The sequence below is a fragment of the Phocoena sinus genome, chromosome 11, assembly GCF_008692025.1.
Source record: "Phocoena sinus isolate mPhoSin1 chromosome 11, mPhoSin1.pri, whole genome shotgun sequence".
Lineage (NCBI taxonomy): Eukaryota > Metazoa > Chordata > Mammalia > Artiodactyla > Phocoenidae > Phocoena > Phocoena sinus.
In genome coordinates this window covers 99,858,111-99,882,100 of record NC_045773.1, presented here as the reverse complement: position 1 = coordinate 99,882,100, position 23,990 = coordinate 99,858,111, and the positions used below count along the sequence as shown (strand labels likewise).

Here is a 23,990-nt window from a genome sequence, read left to right as displayed (position 1 = left end):
GTCAGTAGGATCCAGGTTTATGTTATACAGGAGTAGAAAACATTGTTGTTCACTTATTATCTACATGGAAGTTCAGATCAAGCCTGGTTTAAGTACAACTCTCACGTTCAAAGTCAGCCCTAATATAGACCCATTTTGGAAGATATTGGAGAGCAATGCATATGGAATAAGATGATGTGAGAAGCCTTTGGTCCCATCAGCTTTTATATGTTTCATTACCTTATTTCTTAAGATCTAAACGTGGACTCTCTTCCCTCAATTTTGCTACAACATTGCCTCTGGAACTTAAAATCAGCCTCATGCCAAGTATGGAAGCAGGGGGCAGACAAGGAAGAGCAGAGATGCGGATAGGGAAAAGTACTGTGTGTGACTGAGTTTTTAAATTGGATTGGTAGAGAAATCCTTGGACTTGACTGAGTTTATTTGACTATAACCAGATTTAACTTCTGCAGCAGCCAGAAGGGAAGGCTCAAAATAGCAGTAGACATTAAGTTGTATTATATTAAAATAAAGTTACATGTTTGCGTCTCCAGAGTTACGGTTTATGAAGTGTGCACGCACTATGCGTATAAACAAATTTGTAGAATCTGTTAGACATTCAGGCTTTCTCTTCTTGAATTAAGGAGACAGAGAAATTAGTTCCACTATAGACAGGGTCAACTTTATTCTATTTTTCTGAAGCCAGATTATGGATCCTAAGAGTTTTTTTAAAAAAATTGAAGTATAGCTGCTGCACGATATAAGTTACAGCTGTACATATATAATGCAGTGGCTCACAATTTTTAAAGGTTATACTCCATTTATAGTTATTATAAAATACTGGCTATGTTCCTCATGTTGTACAATATATCCTTGCCGCTTATTTTATACCTCATTGTTTGTACCTCTTAATTCCCTACCGCTATATCTCCCCTCCCTCTTCCTTCTCCCCACTGGTAACCGTTAGTTTGTTCTCTGGGAGTCTGCTTCATTTTGTCATATTCACTAGTTTGCACTTTTTAGATTCCGCATATAAATGGTATCATACGGTGTTTGTCTTTCTCTGTCTCATTTCACTTAGCATAATGCCTTCCAAGTCCATCCACATTGCTGCAAGTGGCAAAATTTGGTTCTTTGTTATGGCTGAGACTATACATACAGATATATAGATATATACACCACATCTTCTGGATCCTAATAGCTTTGAAAGTCAAGTTAAAGAAACCCTTTTCGTTTCCAGAGCAATAACATACACAGAGGTGATACCATCAACATATAGCTCCACAGTTAACTAATGGTGCAGCTTTAGGCAATCTTCAATGGTTTCCTGCAATAAATCTATAGCAGCATTAACTTCAGGTTATGTCCTCATGTACAGTGAGGACAAATTTGTATCTTTTCTATCTTTAAAAACACGGAAAGTGTATGTAGGAAAGGGACGTTCTGGTAGAATAATTTTGCCATCATCCAAAAAGAGACGCATTAGAAATATTGGAACTATTTTTGTAATAAGAAAATAAAGCCCTGGCCCTTACCTTCACACCAAGGATTGAAGAGAATGTACGTGTCTGTTTCTGGGTTTCGGCTGGTGCGGATTACACCATAGGGGGTCCAGACAGCAACATACATGCGGAACTTCCCCACAATGCAGTCTGGAGAAGACTGGATGGACAGCCGGACAGACCTGTCCTCTCTCGTGATAACTTGGCTCCCACTTGCCACTCTGCAGCTCGGAGGACCACAGAGACTGGGATGTAGGTTCCCTTGTTCTCCTGAGGGTAGCGACCTATGAGAAAAAAGATGAGTATAGTGTTAAGGAGATTTCACGAGCCATTTTTGTTCTCACTCTGTCACCTTTATAGCGAAAGGTGGGAAATAATTCATTAGACTTGAAATCCCGAAACTTGGGTTGGAATTCCACTTTGGCCACCAACTTGCTGCCTGATGGTGGACAATTTTTGTAACTTCTTTGAAGGTCAGAATTGTCCTGTCTAGATTTTAAAAAAAGAATAACAGTGCTTACAGAGTTTTTTGTTGGTTGATCAATGAATTCAAATAAGATGTGGAAATACTAACCTTGGAGGCAGAAACAAAAACAGAGCTTATAGGGTAATGTGAAGTCATCAGTACCTGAAATTCTGCCCTCTAAAAACGTAGAATTGCTTTTTTAGGGGTGTAAGGCAAATGTTTTTGTTTATTCTGAATACAACTTGTTATACTACCTATAATAGAGCTACATTTATAAGTTGTCCATATGTCATTATTTTCGTGTTTAACTGAAACGTATTTATTGCCAACATCATTAGTAATTTAGGCTTATGTCATGGACAAGAATTCAGGCTCCGGAGGCAAATTGTCTAGGTTTGAATCTTGGCTATGCGACTTCCTTACCTTTGTAACCTCTGGCAAATTACTTGACCTTTACAGATCTCTATTTTCCTCTCTTATTCTCTATCAATAAATGAGAATAATAATACTACACAATTGTTATAAAGAAGAAACTAACACACCATTGTAATGCAATTATACTCCAGTAAAGATGTTAAAAAAAATAGTACACAGTGATGAAATAAAATAATACACATAAGATGCTTTGCACATAATTTCTCATGCATAACAAACCTTTAGCTATTATTTCAACAGGAAATTAAACAACAGGGTATTTTACCGTATGTCCAGGCTCATCATACTTTATGTATAAGCATTCTCAGGGTAAATCTTATTTCTCTTTATTGCTGCCATTTTGGGCCAAATTCTTATTTCATGAGGTTGACCCCAAAACTAAATTTTACCACTGGGTGCCTGGAAAATCAAAGTCTTCACTGCGAAAGTCAAACCTCACAGCATTCTTCAACTCTTTGGCTTACAGTTCAATTATAGTTTGGTTACAGAATAGTCAAATAGATAGATGTTTTAAACTGGAGCAAATCTTTCATTTACGAACGTTTCCCAAATGTATTAGACATTCAGTTCTTCTTGAAGAAAATTACAAATCAGACTAATACGTCTAAATTATTTTGATTGTAAGCAGAAGAAACTTTAAAACTTACTCACTTCAATTGCTTAACATAAACCATGTAGAGGATTCTACGTGAAAACAAATAAAAACAATGATTCTTTTTGGCCTCTCCAGTTACTGAGGTCTTTAAAGCATTCTTTGGTAGGCATGTTGTTGAAGATAGAGCATTCTAAGGAGGTAGTTACATAAGCTGCCATTGTGTAATTCTGTGAGATACTTATTCTTAATGAAAATAAATGTATACAGCGCAAGCCAGGGAGAAAGATTAGAACCCCAGTGCTTTGCTATTGTTAGGGGTGTCAGTTTATCAACACTCAGAATGAATATTATCATAAATCCAATAAAGCCTTGAAAATGTTTTTCTGCCAAGGTATGACAGTGTGTCTAGGTGGTGGTGTTCAGCTTCCCGGAGCCTGGACATAAATCCACCTGCAAGAACTGTTTGTTCCAAAGGCACCGCCATCCCCATACCTCCTGTATATATACTCCTCTTTGTACACATTCAGACTGGGGGATGAGTTTACCCTTTTCTCTGGAGGCATTGTTGCTCTCTGGAGCCTCCATCAGTGCTGACGTGGCAGACATCAAAGCAATCTTGCCAGCTAAAAGGGGACCATAACTCATTTATTACAATGATTCCTGACAGCTGTTGCCACTAAATACTGACTTGCATTTAGAATCCACAGTATTAAATACGACACAAGTTTGGTAAAAGTAAACTTTTGGAGATAAAATCTGTGTGATAATGACAGACTTATTAGATTTAGAGAAAGAGGATGAAAGGAATTTTAAAATGAACTACATAAGCAGGTTCCTTTAGGAATACCAAAGAATTAGGAGAGTGTATCCAAAGCTATGTGCTATGAGACTCAGCTTCACCTTTGTACTGACATCTGCTATTGTCAGGAGTATCGAAATAACCAAGACAATTGCTGGTTTCCGTTATTACACTTCCTGTTATGATTTCAAAGCCATATTAAATTTTATGTATCAAATTCAAGTTATACAAAAAAAAAGTAAAGAAAAAGGGGAACTATGTTTTCTTCATGCTGGCTTTGAACCCAGTCACAACTTAATCTAAAGGCTAGTTTGTTTGAAACTTTTTCCTTCCTGCAACAATATTGCCTACTGTGTGCTGGGCATTATTCTAAGTGCTAAAGACACAACAGCAAACAAACAGACTCCTGTGCCCACAGAGCTTATAGTCTATGGAAAAAGCCAAGCCCGTGCTATGTATGACATGCATGTATAGTTTTACTCCTTATAACAAACTGCGAGAGGGAAATCATTATCAACATCCTAATTCGACAAATCAGGAAACTAAGACACAAGATCATTAAGCAAGTTGTCTAGGGTGATACAACTAGTAACCAGTGGGTTGAGATTTGAACCAGTCAGTCTGGCTTAAGAGCCTGGGAGTTTCACTTCTAAGCTCTACGGCAGTTGTACGTGCAGACGATGCTTTGGTGTTGGTGAGAATTGTGATGAAATTCTGACTTTGCAATTAACTCTTGGTGCTACCTAGGGCACGTTTCTTAATTGTCTGAAGTTCCATTCCTTGTCTCTTTGCAGTCCTGGAAATGGGAAGAAAATAGCTTTTGTAATAGAAGGAAAGCTTTATGCCTGGCACGCAGTAGAAGTTGACTCACGAGACATTTATTGTTTGTGTTTCAAACATAACAGCTACTGGAAAGGAAAGATAGAAGGAAGAAGGGGTGATTTCCCCCACCCCACTGCCTTCTCTGGTTTTAACCTGAAGAAAGGTGGGTGTCCTGGGGAAAGCAGGTTACTTTTCTTGAGGGAAGTATTGTGGCCAAGGAGAAAGCAATACAGCTGGCTCGGACACTTACTGTGTAATCCTGACAAAGTATTCATCCTCACTCAACTAAAACTTCACGTATTCTGTAAAATGGGGATAATATGGTCATAGTTTGTGATGGGGAGGACAGCTTAATAAATGGTAGTCATTGTTATTTCCCCCTTTTCTCAGGCTTTCTGATTCCCCTAATTCGTCCTTTCTCTGTTCCAGGAGCGGGAAGACAGGTTGGGTTCCCTAATAGCCAACCTAGAGAACCCAAATCTACTTACAAAGGCCAGTTTATTCAAGATTCAAATATACTGAGCTGACTAATATTTCCATCTAGAAAACTTGCACAGCCTCTGCTCCCCCCATCTACTCCCCCGCCAAAGTGATGGCATTCAGTATTAACCAAAAAAAACGTAATAATTCCAGAATTATCACAGAATTATCTAAAACCTGCCCTTCACTAAAAAAATCTGGTTTTCTGAATCACTATGGTCACTGTCATCTCCATTCATGACTTACGTAGGAGGTGGCAAACTTTATGGTCCATGGGCCAAATGTAGCTTGCTGCATGTTTGTGTAAATAAAGTTTTATTGGAACACACTCATTCATTTGTGTATTACTGTGCTACAACAGCAGAGTTGAGTAGCTGTGACAGAGGCGATATGGTCTGCAAAGCCTAAAAGATTCACTATCTGGCCCTTACAGTAAAAGTTTGCCAACCTCTGCCTTAGAGAGTTTTATATTTTATTTCTTTAAGGGGTGATTGATTATAGACACTCAGTGTCTAAGACTTGGGCCTAAGAAGAAAATACCATCACCTAGTTTTTCTTCAAAGAGGAATATGTTACTTATCTAATACAAACATCTTCACTGCTATGGGGTCAACATTTAGTTTCCTTAAAACCTCCTAGTTAAATCCCTCACAGTCTCAGAGGGTATTGAAGATGTAGGAAATGGGTTGTAACTTTTTACTGATTTCACTAGACACTGCTAAAACGTTCAAGTTTATTACTGTAAAAGTTGTTTAGCGTTGCCAAGGCAGTTCACAGAGAGATGGAAATAAAGCACAACAGGAATGGAGGTTTATTTCCCCAGGTCCCTGTGAGGGAATGTTTACAGATGGGAAACTGGGGTTCTGTGAGGTTATCACATGCAAGACATCCGTATAAGTGGGCAGAGGCAGACACAGGGCATGGACTGAAACGTCTGCACTGGAAAGCCCGTTCTCCTTTCCCTGCATGCTGCCTCTGTGGGGATGGTGGGAGGATGCTGGAGGAATTACGAAGAGGAGGAAGCCAAGAGAAGACTAAAGCTGCAAGATTTGACGGGATAGGAGGCAGAAGGACAGTTAGGACCGCAGTGGTGGATACGACATGTGTGAGGCCGAAGTATGAATCCCAGGGCTTAATCACTGGTGATGAGCAAGAAGACCTGGCAGACAGGGCCTTCCAAAGAGGGTCTCTGGGGCTTCCCAGGTGGCACAGTGGTTGAGAGTCCGCCTGCCGATGCAGAGGACATGGGTTCGTGCCCTGGTCCAGGAAGATCCCACATGCTGCGGAGTGGCTGGGCCCGTGAACCATGGCCGCTGAGCCTGCGCGTCCACAGCCTGTGCTCCGCAACGGGAGAGGCCACAACAGTGAGAGGCCTGCGTACCAAAAAAAAAAAGAACAAAGAGGGTCTCTGGGCTGCAAGGGACATGAGTTGGGAAGGTTTTTAAGGTGATGTCAGTGACAAAAGGGAGAAGGGAGAAGGAGAAGGACACCACTCATCGGTCAGGCTGTGTGGCACAAGACCAGCCTATGGCGGCAAATCAGGAACATTCCAAAGGGCCAAAAAAGAACCCAGGTTCTCAGGCCTTTCCATATACACCGTATGGAAAAGCTGATTATTAATGTGAGACCTGATGTGTCATAGTACTTCAGGGTCTTTGTCAGCTGCTCCGTTACACCATGTTTAATTCTGAATGTAATGATTTCAATGACAGCTCTGGGGAAGAATTTTCCAGGATCGAACTGTGAGTGAGGAAGTTGTGACAGAGTAGTATTTCATTTCGCTAAATAGCCCTCTCCCCTCGGGAGGTAGCACGTTTAAGAGACCTCAATCAGCCTACACTCCGGAACACCCATCCACCAACATCCAGGATGGCCCAACAGCTACCCTTGGCCGAATCTGGATGTGAACTTCGGCCCTCCAGAGGTGACCACCATGCACACGTTTGCGAAAGGGAATAATGTCTGCACAGACGTTTGTTTTGCTTTTTTCCAAAATTGAGTAACTTTCGTGTTAACAAAAATCTGAGCAAGAAGAATAGAAGCAGGAAATACAATATCCCAGAAAGGATTCTCATTTTGTTTTTAATAATGTAGTCTTTGAAATTGGACTACTTACTAACCATGAAAAAATATAGTTACCAGTTGCATTCTTTCACACTTAACTAAAATGGGTGTCATTTTCCCAAGTGATCTAGAAATTAACATATGCTCTTAGTTTAAATGTTTGTTTTCATCTGTAAATCATTTTTGAGGCCACGCTAATACTCCTTGTAAGGGAAAATTCGCTTGGACCATACGCCTGTATTCAAATGCACCCACGCCTTCTTTTATCTGACTCTCTCTTTATATATAATACAGACGTGTGAATACAGAGAGATGCACCTACCTTAACATCCCACTGCTTGTAACTGGGAGGAAGAGGATGAAAATATTTAATTCCTTTACAATTTTATTCTTTACTGACCTCGGCTCAATGGGCCTGAGCTTTTTGCATGGCTTCTTCATGCTCGTGTCATTTACGTGGTGGGCAAGAGAAATCCACCTCCAGCTCAGACTCAGCCCTACGTGACCTTGGGGGAAACTTGCTCTCAATCATTGATTTTACAGACCTGAGAACGCACTGCATGCCGAGCCCTGCACAGGTAGCACCGCACAGAGGAATGTACTGCATTAAAAAAATTAATGTTTTAGTAAGTGGATGGCTTGGAATATTTTTACATTAAAAACATAATGCCCTATGTGGTGATTAGGGTCCCAGGCAGTCCTGGAAGGCCACTAATTAGCCTACAGTGTGGTCAGCATAGTTAAACAGGGTTGCTAATAGAATCATTCTGACTTCACCTTGCTTATACCTAGAACCTGGGAGGACATAGGATGGAGGAGGACGTTCCTGTAATTGAAGAAGGCACGCCTGTCAGTCACTTTTCCCTGGTGCTCTGAAATGCGGAAGCGTGAACCTCAGGACACCCTTACTTCTCATCTCTTGGGCACGTCATCCATAACTCAAGTGGCCGTAGTCTGTGTTCCGCCTACGCTATACTTAATGATAATACTTTCGGTCATGAGAGTCTTAATTAATCACCAGGACACCCCAGACAAAACTTTTCCTCCTTATTAACTTAGATATCTATTTTTCTTATTAACGGAACTGAAGATATCGTTCTATTGCTCTATAGCCCCACAGAATACCACAATGCCTTGCAGGTGCCAATACATGTCAATGGACTGAACTGAGACTTTTGCAGATGCCGAGTCCCATTAAGAGCATCACCCAGACTTTAGAAGCCCTGGAATGAGAGCCTGTGGTAACCAGTTGTCAATTCCAAGCACCCTTCACAAGAGACAAAAATTTCTGGTTCTAAACTTTTTCCTTCAAGGGGTACTTTTCATTCATATATAAATACATTTCAAGCTGAGCTCTGACTCCACCTAACTGCAGACTTTCTTGAATAGTGAATTCTTATAAGAGGATTGTCTCTAAGGAACTCATGAATATATCATGTCTCCAGCTGGGAAGGTAAATTTCATGATGTTAATTCATTTTTCCATTGATTCGTTTGTTTTTCCCAAGACGCACCTTTCATGTTCAAAATAATCAATCTGTTTCCAAATGGGCCCTGGAAGTATTACAATGACAGCGTGATGCATGGGGCAGGACTGGAAGTGTGAATACAGCAGCCTTGTAAAGGGAAGCAAACCTTGTTTTAACTGTCTTAGAATGGAATGGGAGTGCACAGGGACCGGGATGGAATAAGTCTCTGAATAACTTTTAGGAGCACCAGGTTACCAACTACAGAAACAAAACAGCACCACCAAAAAAGAAACTATCAAAAAAGGCACAAAAACCTTAGATGGTAACAACTAAGAGGAAAGCAACATAAACATTCAAAAGCGAATCGTTTCATTACGGAACTCAGGAACCTACGCCTTCTATCTAATACCTTGCCAGTGGGATGTATATATAAAGTTTACTTATCTATATTTATTTATTTGGATGTTTTCTAAAGGAAGAAAACTTCCTGGAAATGTTTATTCTAGCAAACCAGAGAAGGAAGGGAAAGCTTCTTGAGGACAGGGACTGACTTTGGTTTAACTTTGTACATCTGGTGCCTTGCATCATCTTGGAACATAGTAGGCTCAATAAATATCTGGTAGCTTGATGATAGCTATATTCTTTTTTCTTTTTTGCGGTACGCGGGCCTCTCACTGCTGTGGCCTCTCCCGTTACGGAGCACAGGCTCCGGACGCGCAGGCTCAGCGGCCATGGCTCACGGGCCCAGCCGCTCCACGGCATGTGAGATCCTCCCGGACCGGGGCACGAACCCGCATCCCCTGCATCGGCAGGCAGACTCTCAACCACTGCACCACCAGGGAAGTCCGATAGCTATATTCTTTAAGGTGTCTTGTCTACCTTATGTCACTTTCAACACTTCCTAAGTCTCTTAAAATATTTTTGGGGGTAAGGTGTAATTCTGTGAAATATATATGAAACCAGCACTGTGCAGGTTTCTTTGAATGATTCAGGAAAGATAATAAGGTCATGCCTGCTGAGGACGGTCAGCATTGTGAAGTGTGTATGCCTCAGATGACCGACCAAGGTAATAATCTGGACATGAGGAGACAAGGGCCTGGCCCAGGGTGTTGCCGACAGCACAGAGAGGAAGAAAAGGACATGGGATACAATTCAGAGGACACGTCAACAACGTGGAGATAAGATCATTTCTTCCTCGGCGCAATAAGACCTTATGGCTCCTTCGACAAAACTGACCACGCTTTGAACATGCCTCCAGCATGCCGAAACACAAGTCATCACAGCTGGTTGGTGCAGTGGAAACCCAGAGAAGGAAGCAGCTAACGTGGACAAGGCAGGAAGGAGCCTTCCTAGCGGAGGGAAGAAGGAAAGCACGCATCGTGAGGGAACCACGAGATGCCTGTGGTAGGGGAAGCAGCTGATCTGGGCAGGGTGAGGACCAAAGGGACATTTGACACTGTGCAAAGGCATCTAGGCTGTGTCCTAGGAAGGACGGGAGAGGGGGCAGGGGAAGCTTTACTTGGCCTGATGAGAGCTGTGCTTCAGGAAGCTCGCTCCGGCTGCAGGAAGGAGAACGGTTTGCTAGGGGACAGGGGTGGAGGTTCGAGGGTTGCCGGAGTACTCGGGTGTGGCATGACGTCACCCCTAGAGTGATACTGGCCGGCTCTGGAGGGAAGATGAGTGCCGGGACGCAGAAGAAATACAGGCTTGGTCAGGGATGAGATGCTCGTCCTCAGTGAGGAGGGTGGAGTCAAAGGTGACCCCAGGTTTTTTTCATTCTTCACCAAAGAGTTTTTGAGTGCCTACTAGGTGCTAGACACTGTAGATGTTGGGCCACAGCCACAAGAAAAACAGTCATCTCCTCGAACCCTGCGACTCATGAACAAGCTACAAGCCTAGTGGAGCCTGCTTCTTTGTAAGGCGTCTGCTCCAAAAGCAGGGCCTGGTGTGCTTAACTGCCACACAGATTTACTCAAGGAAGCTAGTTTTCTGGGAATTCCCTTAACCCCATGTGTGTGTGTTGACGCTGGAGAGAAGACAGAATATTTTTAGTCTTTAAGAAAAAATAATCAACATAAAATCTCTACGATTTAGATGAAGTTGGTTATAGAACGTAACATTGCACTGAAGATTGCTTCATACGGTTGATCCAATTCCTAAGGAACAGGAGAAATAGAAGTCGGAGAAGGTGGAGTTGAGGTCCAGGCTGTCCACTGGGGAATAATAACTACTGTTTGTGCTTATTTACTGAGCCTGTCGACGGCCTGGCCGCTCTCAGACCCAAGGCCCACACCTCCCAAGACCCTCTTCTGGGCTCCCAGGAAGCCCCCTTCCCAGGATGCATTGCCCTCTGGGCTGCCCTCTGAGTAGGTATGGCCAGTGAGGGGCTCTGGAGGCAGATGGGGAGATGCTGCATTGTGTGGGGGGCTGAGTCTCCTCCATGGCTCCCAGCTCTCAGCAGTGGCTGCTGGGTTCTGGTAAGACCTCCCCCTCCTCCACGTGCCCCAGGTCCACAGTTTTCTGCTGATACTAACTCCTGAGTTACCTCACTGTGCCACCCGTTTGGCTTCTTAGCTGTTCTCTCACCAGTGTAATCAATTCCTTTGATTAAACTTCTGTTGCTTATAAAACCTAGAGAAGTGTCTACTTTATGCTCTGGGCCCTGAGCCTGCAATGTGTCAGATCTCGTCCTAATACTTTACATTGGCTTTAGGAGTTACGCCCATTTAGTATCTGGGGAAACTGGGGCTCGGAGAACTTAAGTAACTAGCTCTGGGTTACACAGCTATCAAGTTGCAGAACAATGATTTGAACTCCCAGGTCTGTTTGTTCAGTCCAGCACTCATGTCTGGGGAAGGTAAATCAACCTCTCTTAGTCTATTTTCCATCTGTAAACCAGAAATTATAAAAGGTGAGCACTGAAATAATAATGTGTGAAGCGCATGTCATGAACTGAACAAATGATTGTTATTTTTATGGCGTCTAACGGTTACAACAGCAAATAAAACTCCTTAGACCTATTTTATTTTTATTTCTGAGCATGAATTAAAATGGGGCTGCCGATGTGGCATGATGCAGGGATTTACTCAGCATTTACTGAGCACCATTTAAGTGCCAGGCACTGTTCTAGGTACCGAAAATATAGCGATGTCCACACGGGTTCATGGAGCATACCGCCTAGTGGGGGTAAACAGACAATAGAAAAATAAATACATACAACATCAAACGAAGATAAATGCTATAAAAACATAAACAAAGCAGCTAAAGGGGACAGAGAGTGATAGGGTGGGGTGCTGATTTGGAGAGAGTGGCCAGAGCAGGACACCCTGGTAAGGTGACATTGAGCAGAGGTAGAAGAGCAGGGAGGAAATGAGCTGTGCAGACACCGAGAGGGGAGCATGAAAGTGCGTGCAAAGGTCCTGAGGACGGTGTTCTTGGCAGGCTCCAGGAGCCTGATGTGCCTGGAGCAGAGAGCACTGGAGAGAGCCGTGGGAGATGGGGTGAGAGAGCCAGAGGATCAAGCAGGGCCTTGTAGGCTGTTGTCAGGATTTTAGAATTTATTCTTCTTGAGAAAAGAAATCAGTAGAAAACAGATATGGTCTACCTTAAGTGCTTCTAAAAAATCACTCTGGTTGCCATGTAGACTGTGGGAGAGTAATCGAGATTGCTATGAAGATCTCCTGACTCCCCATGATCTGCCCACATTGCTTTTTTGATCATGAAAATCCTTCCAATAGAGGACAAACTAGAGATACGGCTAGAATATTTCTATCCCTGGAAAGAAATACATTTGCTTAAATCTGTTACTCTGTGATGTGAAACCTGCTTAGCATACCTTTCCTAAAAGCTGGTTTTCACAGCTGGGAGAGAACTGGACATTGAGGTGGGGAGGTGGTGTGAAACATGTGGCCACTTGAAGTACAAAGTTTACCTACACCACAGTTTTTTTTCTAGGGAAATCTGTAGCCCTTCCCTGGCCTGAGTCTGAATGAGGTTCTGTTGTTCTAACAATCCATCGAGGTTTATATCCACTAGGGTCTAGTGATATTGGGGAGAGAGGACGCTGGTTTCACAATGTCTAGTTTATTGTACTTTGATGGATTTCACGATTATGAACCAAACTGCATACTGGCCTTTTGTCCCTCCTCACTCCAACTGTTATGAAACAATTTCAAATGACGAAGGATGTTTACACATTTCTCGGGATTATGCCATCCACAAGCTGGGCCCTGGAAGCCCAAGGAAGGTTTGGAGTGGGTGGGAAACACACTTCGGACTGAAAGTAGGGATCACTGACCAGATGCATGGCAGCTAGCAGCTTTGGTGCCTATCTGTTTCTCAGTCAGCTTCAGGAAGCATGCCATAAGGAATTCTCTCTTATAGGAACTGAATCTCCTCAACAAATGGCAATTCTGTGGAGTTAAATTCCATTTGTTTGTGTCGTATCCATCATGTATGCAGCCGGAGGCTAGCGGGTCTTATGAGATTTAAGAAGTGTCATTAGCTAACAAAGATAAGATCAAAAGTTTAGCTGAATGTTTTCCAAGCAAAACAGACCTCTGATGAAATTTTCACTAAGACAGTCAATTCTTGTTAATAATTTAATGGCAACAGTAATGGGGAAAAGAACAAATCATTGGTAATTATAATAAAATATTTCTCTGTCTTTGGAATGCAAATATGTGAATGCAACACATAGCAGCAACTGTTAAATAAGTTCACATCACCAGAGATCAAACCAGTTCCTGGTAAAGCAAAAATCAACGTGGAGATAATCTAGGAATAAGAGGCAGTCCATTTGGTATCAGTCTGCAGGTGGATATTGACAATAAGCATTTATTTAAACAGATATTTACTGGTTCTTACTATGAGCAAAGTAATATCACTTAACCTGGTGGTGAGTGTATAAGAGGCATGTGATATACTTCCTGTATTCAGTGAGTTTATAATGAAGCATCCAAGTTTAGACTGTAATTCAAGTCAGAAGACTAATTCCACACCAGAGTAACAGACCAAGAGCAGTGAATTGCTAGGGGAGCCAAGAACAAGTTTATTAAAGACATAACAACAAAGATAGAACTTGAAGGATGAGAAGAAAGAATGACAAGCTCATTGCATTTCGTTAGTTCATGTGTATGTTTATGTGTGGATGTTCAGTTGCCTATGATAGATGTTCACGGTTGCTTTATGAGCTGATCACTGCTTACATTTAAAAGCATCAGAAAACGTAGTGTACTCAAGCCAGGTTTTCACAACTGACATAAATCAACTACATAAGTGACCACGTAGAAGACCCGGTTTAAACACAAAGATGTGAAGGAATCACACCCTAGGTTGTACCAGCAGAGCCCTACCCAGGGACTCCTTATGGGAAAAGGAGATTGTTCTTCTTCACATTTCCCCAAGGCCTTGAAATATATTCCAGTTTTCCTTCATTTCCTCCAGTAAACTTTTAAAATCAGCAAAACCCACTGATTTGCCTAACATCTTTAAATAGAGGTAATTGTCAAGTACCTCTTTATTTGTGGACTGAAGTTGTATAATTTGGCCTTCCATGAATGACCCCCACGTCCAGTCTTTTGGAAAATGGCACAGTGAAGGAATTTTGTCTAAAAAAATCTCTCACTGCTCTAAAACCCCATAGTTTGACCCCAAACTCAGAGCATGTACTCTGAAGTTTCACACTGTCTGCTGTGTGACCAAAGGATCCTCCCTTTGCGACCTCTGCTGGGCCTGTCTTCCCTGGCAGCTCCAGGAAGCCAAATATCTCTACACAGCACCCCATAAAAACGCCATTTGGCCCCTCGTTCTAAAGGACCTGGTCTTAGCTAACAGTTAATGGCAAGAATCTAATAAATCCATTCTTCCTAAAATTTTAATATCTGATAAGACATTATACTTCCTCTCACCTCCATATTTACTCTTTATGGAAATAATTCCCTAACATCTTAAATGAATAAATTTCCATAGCTGAATTCCATTCATTACACCAGCTTGGAGAGCGGGGTGGGTTCCTGTCTTTACTTTCCATTCAGTAGACCTGTATCCTTCCAAGACCTTATCAGATGCCAGGTCCAGCATCAGGCCAGGAATACTAGAATTGGCCAGTAATCACGATCTGAATTCCACAGATTCCTCCTTGAGGAAACAAACTAGGTATGAGGAGCTGGGTTACGGCATCATTACAGCTTTATAAGTCATTATCATTACGCCTAGTGTCAAAATTATAAATTTTTGTTGTTTTAAGCCACCAAGATTGTAATTATTTTTTACAGCAGCAGTAAAAATCTAACACAAACACAAAGAATTGTTGGCATGTTGTGAAGATTCATTAAACGTCATTTTATGAGTGATATTATTATCTGCCCGACACCCATACTCACTCAAGTCTCCTTGGGTATGAACTCTCAAGGATGAGCAATGTTATGGAGGTCGGGGGTCAGGGGTCACTACAGGCATAACATGGTTGCGGAACAGTGATAAGTGAGATAAACCCAGATAAGATTGGGAAATACTGAAAGGAGGTAAAAATAGTAGCGAGTACACACAGGACTCAGATCCTGATTTCTAAATACGACTTTCTCCTAAAAGGAAGCAGAGTTCCTTGGAGAAATGGTTGATTTCAAGTCTGGCGCAAGGAAAAGAGAAGATGAGCTTGAAACATCTTTTTGTGCCAGAAAATAAGAAAGTAAGGATACTGAGGCCAGTGGGAAAAGTTTCCAACTGGCAAAATTTAGGACAGTTTGAACATCAAATTCATTAAAGATAGTAACAGATTTAAGTAACCTATTTAATTAAAAGAGGAAATCATGAATTCATATTGATAGCAATCATTCAATCAGTAAAAATTGGATGATAAACAGAATAATTTCATAGTCTGAAGGTACTTGCTTGTAAAGCACTTAGTAATTACAATGGGAACAAAGAGTAACTTGCAGTGGAGAATCCCGACAGACACCACTGTGTTGGATTCTGTGATGTGCTGCCCAGAGACTCCTTCAGGAAGGACAGATTTATCCATAGCTGCTGGGATTGATGGCAGAAAATGGTCCTTCGTGGGTCAGCCCTCTTTGGGAGTTACCGAAGTTGAAGAAAACTGCCTCATCCAAGATTATACCTCATTTAGGAGCAGTTCACATCCAATGGATGATCAACATGGGTGTACAAAGGTCAAGTTCAGGTGCCCCCATAACAAGAGAGCTCTGAAGAGCCGTCCCATCTCCATAGTTCCTCGGGGGGTCAGCTGTGGCCTTTGCAGGTACTACTTAAAGCTCAACTTCTCTTTCTGCCCAGTTCTGCTTCCACAGAGGTTAATCCCAAGAGCATTCCATAATCAACTTCTTGTATGCTAATTTCAAAGTCTACTTCCTAGAGAACCCAACTTCTATAGACTGAATATGTGTATTACCCCCAAAATTCATATGTCATAGATGCAAAGGCTTCACTTAAACATACTACTAGAACATTATGCTAAATAAGGCTTCAGAGTAGCTTATAGAAACACTAGTATTACAGCCCTTTAAACAGTTCGCTAAAAGCTCCACATAATTGACAGTGGGGCCTTTGAGAGGTGACTAGGCCATGGGGTGGAGCCCTCATGAATGGGAATTGTATCTCTATAAAGGAGACCCCAGAGAGATCCCTTACCCTTTCTGCCATGTGAGTACACAGTGAGAAGACAGCCATCTGTGAACCCGTAAGTAGGTCCTCACCACACACTAAATCTGTCAGCGCCTTGATTTTGGACTTCCCAGCCTCCAGAACTGTGAGAAATAAATGTTTATTTATAAGCACCCAGTCTATGGCATTTGTTAGCAGCCAGAACAGACTGAGATATTGACCTATAACTCTGCCTTAATCAAGTAATCAAAATTAATTAAGGGGATCTAAAAAAAGTTAAGTGCAACCGGGTAGGATTCATCGAGAAGAACTCAGCACCACTTCTGTGATATTACTGCCAAAGATACATAACCTGATTGTAATCACGAGGAAGCATCAGACAAAAAGACCCAAATTGGGAGGTATTGTACAAAATCACTGCCTTATAATCTGCAAATGTGTCAAGTAATGAAAGTCAAAGAAAGATGACAAAATTTTTCCAAATTGAAGAAAACTAGAGACGAGACATGACAACAAAATGCAACGTGTGATTTTGGACTGGATCCCCTTGCTATAAAGGATATTATTGGGACAACTGGTGACACTCAAATGGGGTCTGAAGATTAGATGATCATAATGTATCAATTATAATTTCCTGATTTGGGTGGTTATTCAGGAGAATGTCTTTGCTCACAGGAAATACACACTGAAGTATTTAAAGTATTCAGTGATGATGGAACATAGGGTTGACAGCTCTCTAGTGGTTCAGGAAGAAAAACAGAAGTTCTTTGTACCACTCATAAATTTTCTGTAAAGTGGAGTTCGTTTCAAATTTTTTAAGAAAAGTTTTAAACAACAAACAACAGAACAACATGGGTAACCATTGTTTGTACAATTATCTTGTATATCCATGTTCTCCTTTTTAAAATTTTTTTATTTTTTGGCTTTTAAAAAATTTTTATTTTATATTGGAGCATAGTTTTCTCCTTTTTCTTTTTTTTTTTTTTAAAACCATCAGTGATGTAGGTCTTTATGTTTCTTAAGATGAGCAGTACTTTTTGAGCTTGTTCTGTTTGGAACACCTATATTGACTCTTCAAGAATACGTGGTGAAGGGAGCCTCTGAGTTGCCCCACACTAGGCAACATCCTATCTCTCTAGGCTCATCCTTCAAGAAGCATCAGCTCTAAGAGAATATGGGACTGATGAGGAGGAAATTGTCAAGGAGGAGCTCAACTCCTTGCATAGTAATGGAAACGGGATCCAAGGCTGAAGGAATCGATATGGGGGCCGCTACTTAGTAAAGCATTGAAGCAGGGATGGCTGAGCTCCCACAAGGTCAGGTTCACTGTGTCATACAAATCTAGGGGAAATGAGACAGAAAGCAAAAGGAGAGTTCGTTCTAACTTCTGAAGATGATTACCTTGTACTTGTGCCCTAAGTTATCTGTGAGTTTTTCCTTGAAATTTTATCATGATGGTTATAAACACAAGTACTGTCTTTGTGAATCATCTTTATTTTTAAATTTTGGCTAACAATCCACTCAAGTGTCTTTGACATGTTTAAAGCAATTTGTTTCACAAATACGCAAGTTAGAAAAGATTGAGACGATGGAAAGGAAGTAATGGAGACAGTGTGTCATTTTCTATCACTTGGAAATATGTTGCACAAATAAAAAAAAGTTGTTTGATGGAAAATGTCACCCTAGCTGTCTCCACTTCTTCATTTCCATCATTTTAGTCAGAAAAACACTGCCTTTGTCTAGTTAATTGCTTCAGAATACCAAGGGCTCTTGTCTACCCTGTGCACTCATTTTCCGGTGAAAATAGCATATACGTCAACCTAACTTTGAGATGTTGGACCTCTAACGTGGCTTGTCCCTTTGGGAGCCAGTTATGGGGCCGAGAGGGAAAGCTATTTTGTCTTTTTATTTTCCCAGTCAAGGAAACAGGACTTGAAATAGCATTAGTTCTTGCAAGTCCAAATGGAAAGCATGACACCTTCATTGGAAGAGTTGATAACGTTGTGCTGACGACTGCTTTCCAAAAAGATCCAGCACGTGTGTTTCTCCCCAGGTCACACCATAGTGAGAAGTGCTGCACACACTTCATTTAGCTGCTGGACTCCTGGACACCTCAGGCCCCAAAGATACTCATTCTATGATGTCTGTTTTAGTCTGCGGGGGCTGCTTTAGTAAAACACCACTCACTGGGTGGTTTAAATAACAGACGTTCATTTCTCACAGTTCTGGAGGCTGGGAAGTCCAAGATCAAGTTTTCTTGCTGTGTTCTCACGTGGTGGGGGAGAGAGAGAGCTCTGGTCTCTCTTCCTCCTCTTAAAAGTATACAAATTCCATCATGGGGCCATACCCTCATGACCTCTTCTAAACCTAATTATTCCCCAAAGGTGCCACGTCCAAACACCGACACTTGTGAATTTGGGGACCAAAACATTCAATCCATAGCAATGTCTCATCCCTCTTCTCCATCCCCTCTCCCTTACTAAAGGCCTTTCAGTTGTCCTGGCTATACCTTAACCCATCCCCTCATACCTGGTCTCTTCCCTCAAGGAGGAATCAGTGGAATTCAGATCCTGATTACTGGCTGGTCCTAATATTCCTGACCTGGCGCTGGACCTGGGATCTTAAAAAGTCTTGGAAGGATACAGGGTCCACTGAATGGGAACTGAAGACAGGAACCCATCCTCCTCTCCAAGCTGATACAATGAATGGAATTCAGCTATGGTAATTTATTCATTTGAGATGTTAGGGAATTATTTTCATAGTGAGTAAATACAGAGGTGAGAGGAAGTACAATGTCTTATCAGATATTAAAACTTAAGCAAGAGTGGATTTGTTAGACTCTTGCCATTAGCTGTTAGCTAAGACCAGTTCCCTGGCTTTTTTATGGGGTGCAGTGTGGAGCTGTTTGGTGCCATAAGCCCAGAGGAAGTCCCAGCATAAGGGTTTCTGAGCCACTCAGTGGGTAATGCAAAATTCTTGATACATTTGGCAGACACTGCCTCAGTTCCCCCATATGCATAAGGTAGACTATAATTGTGACTACCTTGTATGTCTAAACCGCGCACGCTGAGAATGATCACACACCTGGCTTCCACGCTGGCCAAGCCACCCTGATGGGACTCTGGCCTATTTATTCCCCTATTTGTTCCAAGTTGCTTTCAGTGCCCACCCTGTCGAGTCCTAGTCTTCTCCCAGGTGATCTGATTGAACATCCAGCTAATTCAAGGCTGCTGCCCCTACCCAGAACCCTGAAGGGTTAGAGTACTGTAGCAATACCCTGCACAGCCCCCAAACCGAGAGCAGGAGAGAGGCTTAGCTCTTGTCTGCTGGAGGGCAAAGGTGGTCACCTTGCTCAGTCCCCTCGGGTAGCTTGCATCTCTTTGCTCCTGCAGCGAGGAGGAGCAGAGGTGCCCATACTGTGCCCCTGATGGCTCGCTGGGGCCCGCTTCCAGCTCTGTGCCGGCTTCTTCTTCCCTTGCCTTGCCTCATCCTGGGTGGCTGTCTCTGCTTGACCTCACCTATGCTGGATGAACTCACCGTCCCCAGTCTGCACTTCCGAAGCTAGATCAACACTACACCCCACTCAGTCCAATGATCTCGGCTACTTTTCTTCTCTTGAAATGGATTTTCTGTGCCCTGTTTGGACACTGATCCCAACTGTTAGCATCGTGAGATTGCTCCCTGTCCCCCTGTATGTTCCTCTAGCTGTCTAGTAGCTTCCTCTCACCTCAGCTCTGATTTAACAATCGTATCCAAGGTTGCCCAGCTTACGCTTCTTTTCCTAGCATCCCATCTAGTTAGTCACCTTCCCTCTCAAAAGTGTCCTGGTTTGGAGGACAAACTACAGGCTTACCCATGGAGCTCCATCAGACCCTGGTCTGGCCTTGGGCAAAAGTATATTTGATCCCTCTGTTGGGCATGGATAGTTCCCAGATCTGTAAACTGAGTGGGCAAAGTGATGGCTAAGATTCCTTCCAGCACCCTAACATTTCTGTTCTGTGATTCTGTGATATATACCAAGCTTTGGATTTCTTCACCTTTAACAATGAGCAGAGGCACCCAGTAAAGCATTTAGAGAGGCGTGCTTTTCAGAGCAGCCAGTCCTAACTGGATGCTGGGCAGTTACTCCCGGGCACTTCTCCTCTTTGGCTCTCAGTTTTTGCCTTGAATGTAAACACAACCCTCGGCATCTTCATTCAACTCATGGTACCCTCCTCTCCTGCATCTCTCTATGTCTGACTCCCCAGGGTTTTCGTCTTTTCTCTCAAAACTTGTTCTTGGACGATGCATCTCACCTCTTTAGGACACCGCCCTCTGCAGAGTGTCGGAGAGTTATTCTTCAAAGCCAAGCTGTGCAAATTCACAAACAGGGTAGTATTATCTACCCTCATGGAGCATTTTCATCTTGTTAGGGGAGCTTCGGATGTTATGTGTTAATTCAGAGAAGTGACTACAATGGAGGAATTCAACACGCTGTTGCTGGAATACCTCTCACGTCTCATCATAGAGACTATTGCCTCTCTACCCGGCTGTAGACTTGGCAGGCGGCAATCTGATGTTCATCAACACGTGGCTGGTGAACGTAATGTGTGAATGAATGAATGAGACTGAAAATTTGTTTTTATTACAACCCATCTTATTATCAGTCTACACATTACTGCCCTGAAGCCTTTGCTTTTTAAGTATATTTGGTTTCACAAAGTGTGAGAATCTGTTCATCTCCAGGTTAGCAGGAAAGCAGGGATAATAGATCTCTTCTCTCCACTTTCCCCACAGGCATTTCTGATGAATAGATAAAGGGGGTGGATATCATTCAAGTCTCTCTTGATCTGTCACGAGCACAGAGACCTACACCATTTATCGAGCCCCCTTTAAACTGTTCTTGAAAACTAATGGTGACTTAATTGCATTTGATCATGTTAATGAGATTCTGATCTTTGACAAAAGATAGTTTTTCAGGGCTCGTGTTTTAATCTGACATGATGAAATGGATTGTTTAGGAAGCGTGACGATTTTGCTGCGTGGAGAATCCAGATGCCACCCCGACACACGCAGAGAACCTGAGCTCTGAATCCTAGTTAGTGAAGACTCGTTCCATAAAAGGTGGGAGCATCCTTTATGGGATGGCCAGAGTAGGTCTCCCACACCACTGCAATCTCCATAAAACTCCAGGAGCCTCAAGAATGAGTGGTGCCCAAACCCCAAACGTAGCTGTGAGATTTGATTCAGTTAAGGATTCCTTTCTCATTAGAAATATGTATCCATCGGCAGAACAATAAGCTCTTGGACTTCCAAGAAGGCCTTCCTCCCAGCCTGGAGCGTGCACATTTCCTATCCCTCTTGTGAAATTCCCAGTTCCTCAGGATCCATCTCAAGGACTACTTGCCTTGTCCCGAGACCTTAGCTTTCAACTCTAACCTAGGTCCCTCCTGACTGCCCAGCATAGTGACTACCTGTCTCTAGTACACATTTCTAGTAGATAATTGTATCAGTTCAGCACTTGATTATATACTGTATAGTGATATTCGTTTACTGTTTGTGGACTTCTTCTCACTCCAGCTATAGTAAGCTCTTTAAAGACATGAATATTGTCTTAAATCCCCCATCTCACACAGTGCCAGACACAGCAGAGGTTTCTGCATCAGAAATTCACTGGACCAGAGATGAGGTGAGATGTTATAAAGGCACCGTAACAGAAGTGGAAAGGAGGTAGATAGGAACCTGAAGAAGCCACAGCAAGACTCCCCGAAGCACATCCAACAGTACAGCAGAGGAACCTCTAAATGGCTAAGCTAGGCTTCAGCCAGAGATGCGACAAAGCATTTACAGCATCCAGCCCAGCTCCCTGAAGCCTGAGGAAACACCTACAGGCAGATACAAAAATTGCTGTACCCACCTCCTGAGGGTAATTTGCATTATTCTCCTAACTAAATGAGAAATATCAAAATGTTCATCCACGGGACAGTGTGCATGTATGTATGAGAGAGAGAACAAGCGCAGGAGAGAAACAGACAGAAATGGAAGTAAGAGAAATTATAAGAAAGGGTAGAAAAGATCAGAAGGGCTGAGATAATGAGAAGAAAGAAAAGTTGGAAAGGATAGTAAAAGAGAGGTACAGCGATTTATAGCCTGTCTTATGGTCGTCTAATACCTGTCTGGTTTGGCTGCTGTTATAGTAATGTTTTATGAAAGTTATACTTCCTTAAGGAACACTATAAACATTTAGCTTTCCTATACAGTTGCAATATTCCAAATACGCCTGGTAAGCGGGTGATCTTATTAGCAAGCAGCTATCACTAAGGAGTTCCAAGAGCTTTCCAGTTGTTCCCTCCCCGGTTCTTACAACGTGCTCGCGGAGTAACGAGATGGCACAGATTATGAATAATTTGTCCACTTTCATCCTTTCTTCAGTGGGTTTTAATTTCAATCAGTTGCTCTCTCTTTTCACGGACTGGAGACTTAAGACCAAGGGACAACAGTGGACACATTCATTTTCACTAAATGATTTTTTCACCCACCTTTGTCACCCCCAACTTCACAAACTGCAAGAACTTCTTAGAATTTATGTGGAAAAGCCAGAGGATGCCCACCCACTATAATCCCTGGGTTCAGAGCACGAGTTCTGGTAGAGTACAGCTCCAGTTATGCGATGCTAATTAGCCAAGGTTATGAATTCTAATAAGTGAAAGAGGTTAATGTGAGACACAAGTATGGAGATAGAACAGAGAGAGGAGCTAGGGTGAAGGCAAATTCGGGGAATAAAAAAGAGAGGGAGAAAGGAGGGCGGAAGTCAGGAATCTGTGAGGTTTCTCATTGCAACATCCATTGTCCTTTATATGTGCTCCCCAGAGCACACTACATGTGATGACACACACTGACAACTCTGGTACCCTCAGGATACTGAGCTTTGCTGAGAAACTCAAGCTCTGTAGGATGGGATTGGGTCACAAGGCAGGGAAAGGGGGCTCCCTGTAGGTCTCTGGCACTAGAATGTGCCTGGCAATCCCTCCTACTTTGAGACTAAACAGCCTCTGTCACTTCAGCTAGAACTGCGGGCAAATAATTCTGGGCAGAACTTGGTCTATGGTTTGTCAGGGTTCCTATTTGACTAATTAAGCTGTCAGCGTGGATATTGCAGACACTGGAGAGTTTTGTTTGGAGGTTCAGTGACTGTTATCTTTTCTTGCTGCCAGGAGAGAAAAGACAGAGAGCAGTGGTCTCCTCTTGGCCTTTTTGACAGCCTTTTCTTATTTAGTAATAGTCCTTCCCTGGAGAGCCTCCCCCAAGCCCGCTGGTGCTAAGGTCCTTAGGGGCTATAACTCTAAAGGAGAGAGATGGCAGTCTTCTTCCATTGCCCTCCCTTCAGACCCAGGATGGGGTGGGGAGTTACAGAGGGCATATTAGTCATGGAGAGCTTGATCCCACAGAAAGCTGCTCAAAGAGTCTGGCTAGGCTGGTACCTCAGCAAATGTCTTCATTTACAGGGGGAACAGTCAGGAAGATCAGAGCAGAACAAATGAATTAATCCACGAAACAATGTAACTAGGATTAATTCTGTGCTTTTACTTGACAATGTATTTGTTCTCTTTTAAAGGGCCAAGGTGGACAGGCCACTGGGCTAAGATTCTGATGGTCTGTGGGGAGGCAAGGACAGGAGACCTCCCCTTCACTGCACCATCCTGGGTGAATCATTCACTCCCTGTGAATTTTGTTTTCCAGATGTTCAATGAGGTTTATTCCAACCTCCCACTTCCCAGTTT

General features: G+C 42.6%; 1 protein-coding gene across 1 annotated transcript in view; it reads right to left on the bottom strand.

Annotated features, from left to right (window-relative positions):
• Nucleotides 1–23,990, bottom strand: part of F13A1 (coagulation factor XIII A chain) — a 137,997-nt gene that overhangs the window by 94,486 nt on the left and 19,521 nt on the right. The window contains 3 exon segments of the mRNA XM_032648302.1: nt 1,515–1,690; nt 1,692–1,714; nt 1,716–1,765. Of these exon segments, the coding sequence (XP_032504193.1) occupies nt 1,515–1,690; nt 1,692–1,714; nt 1,716–1,765 (249 nt within the window).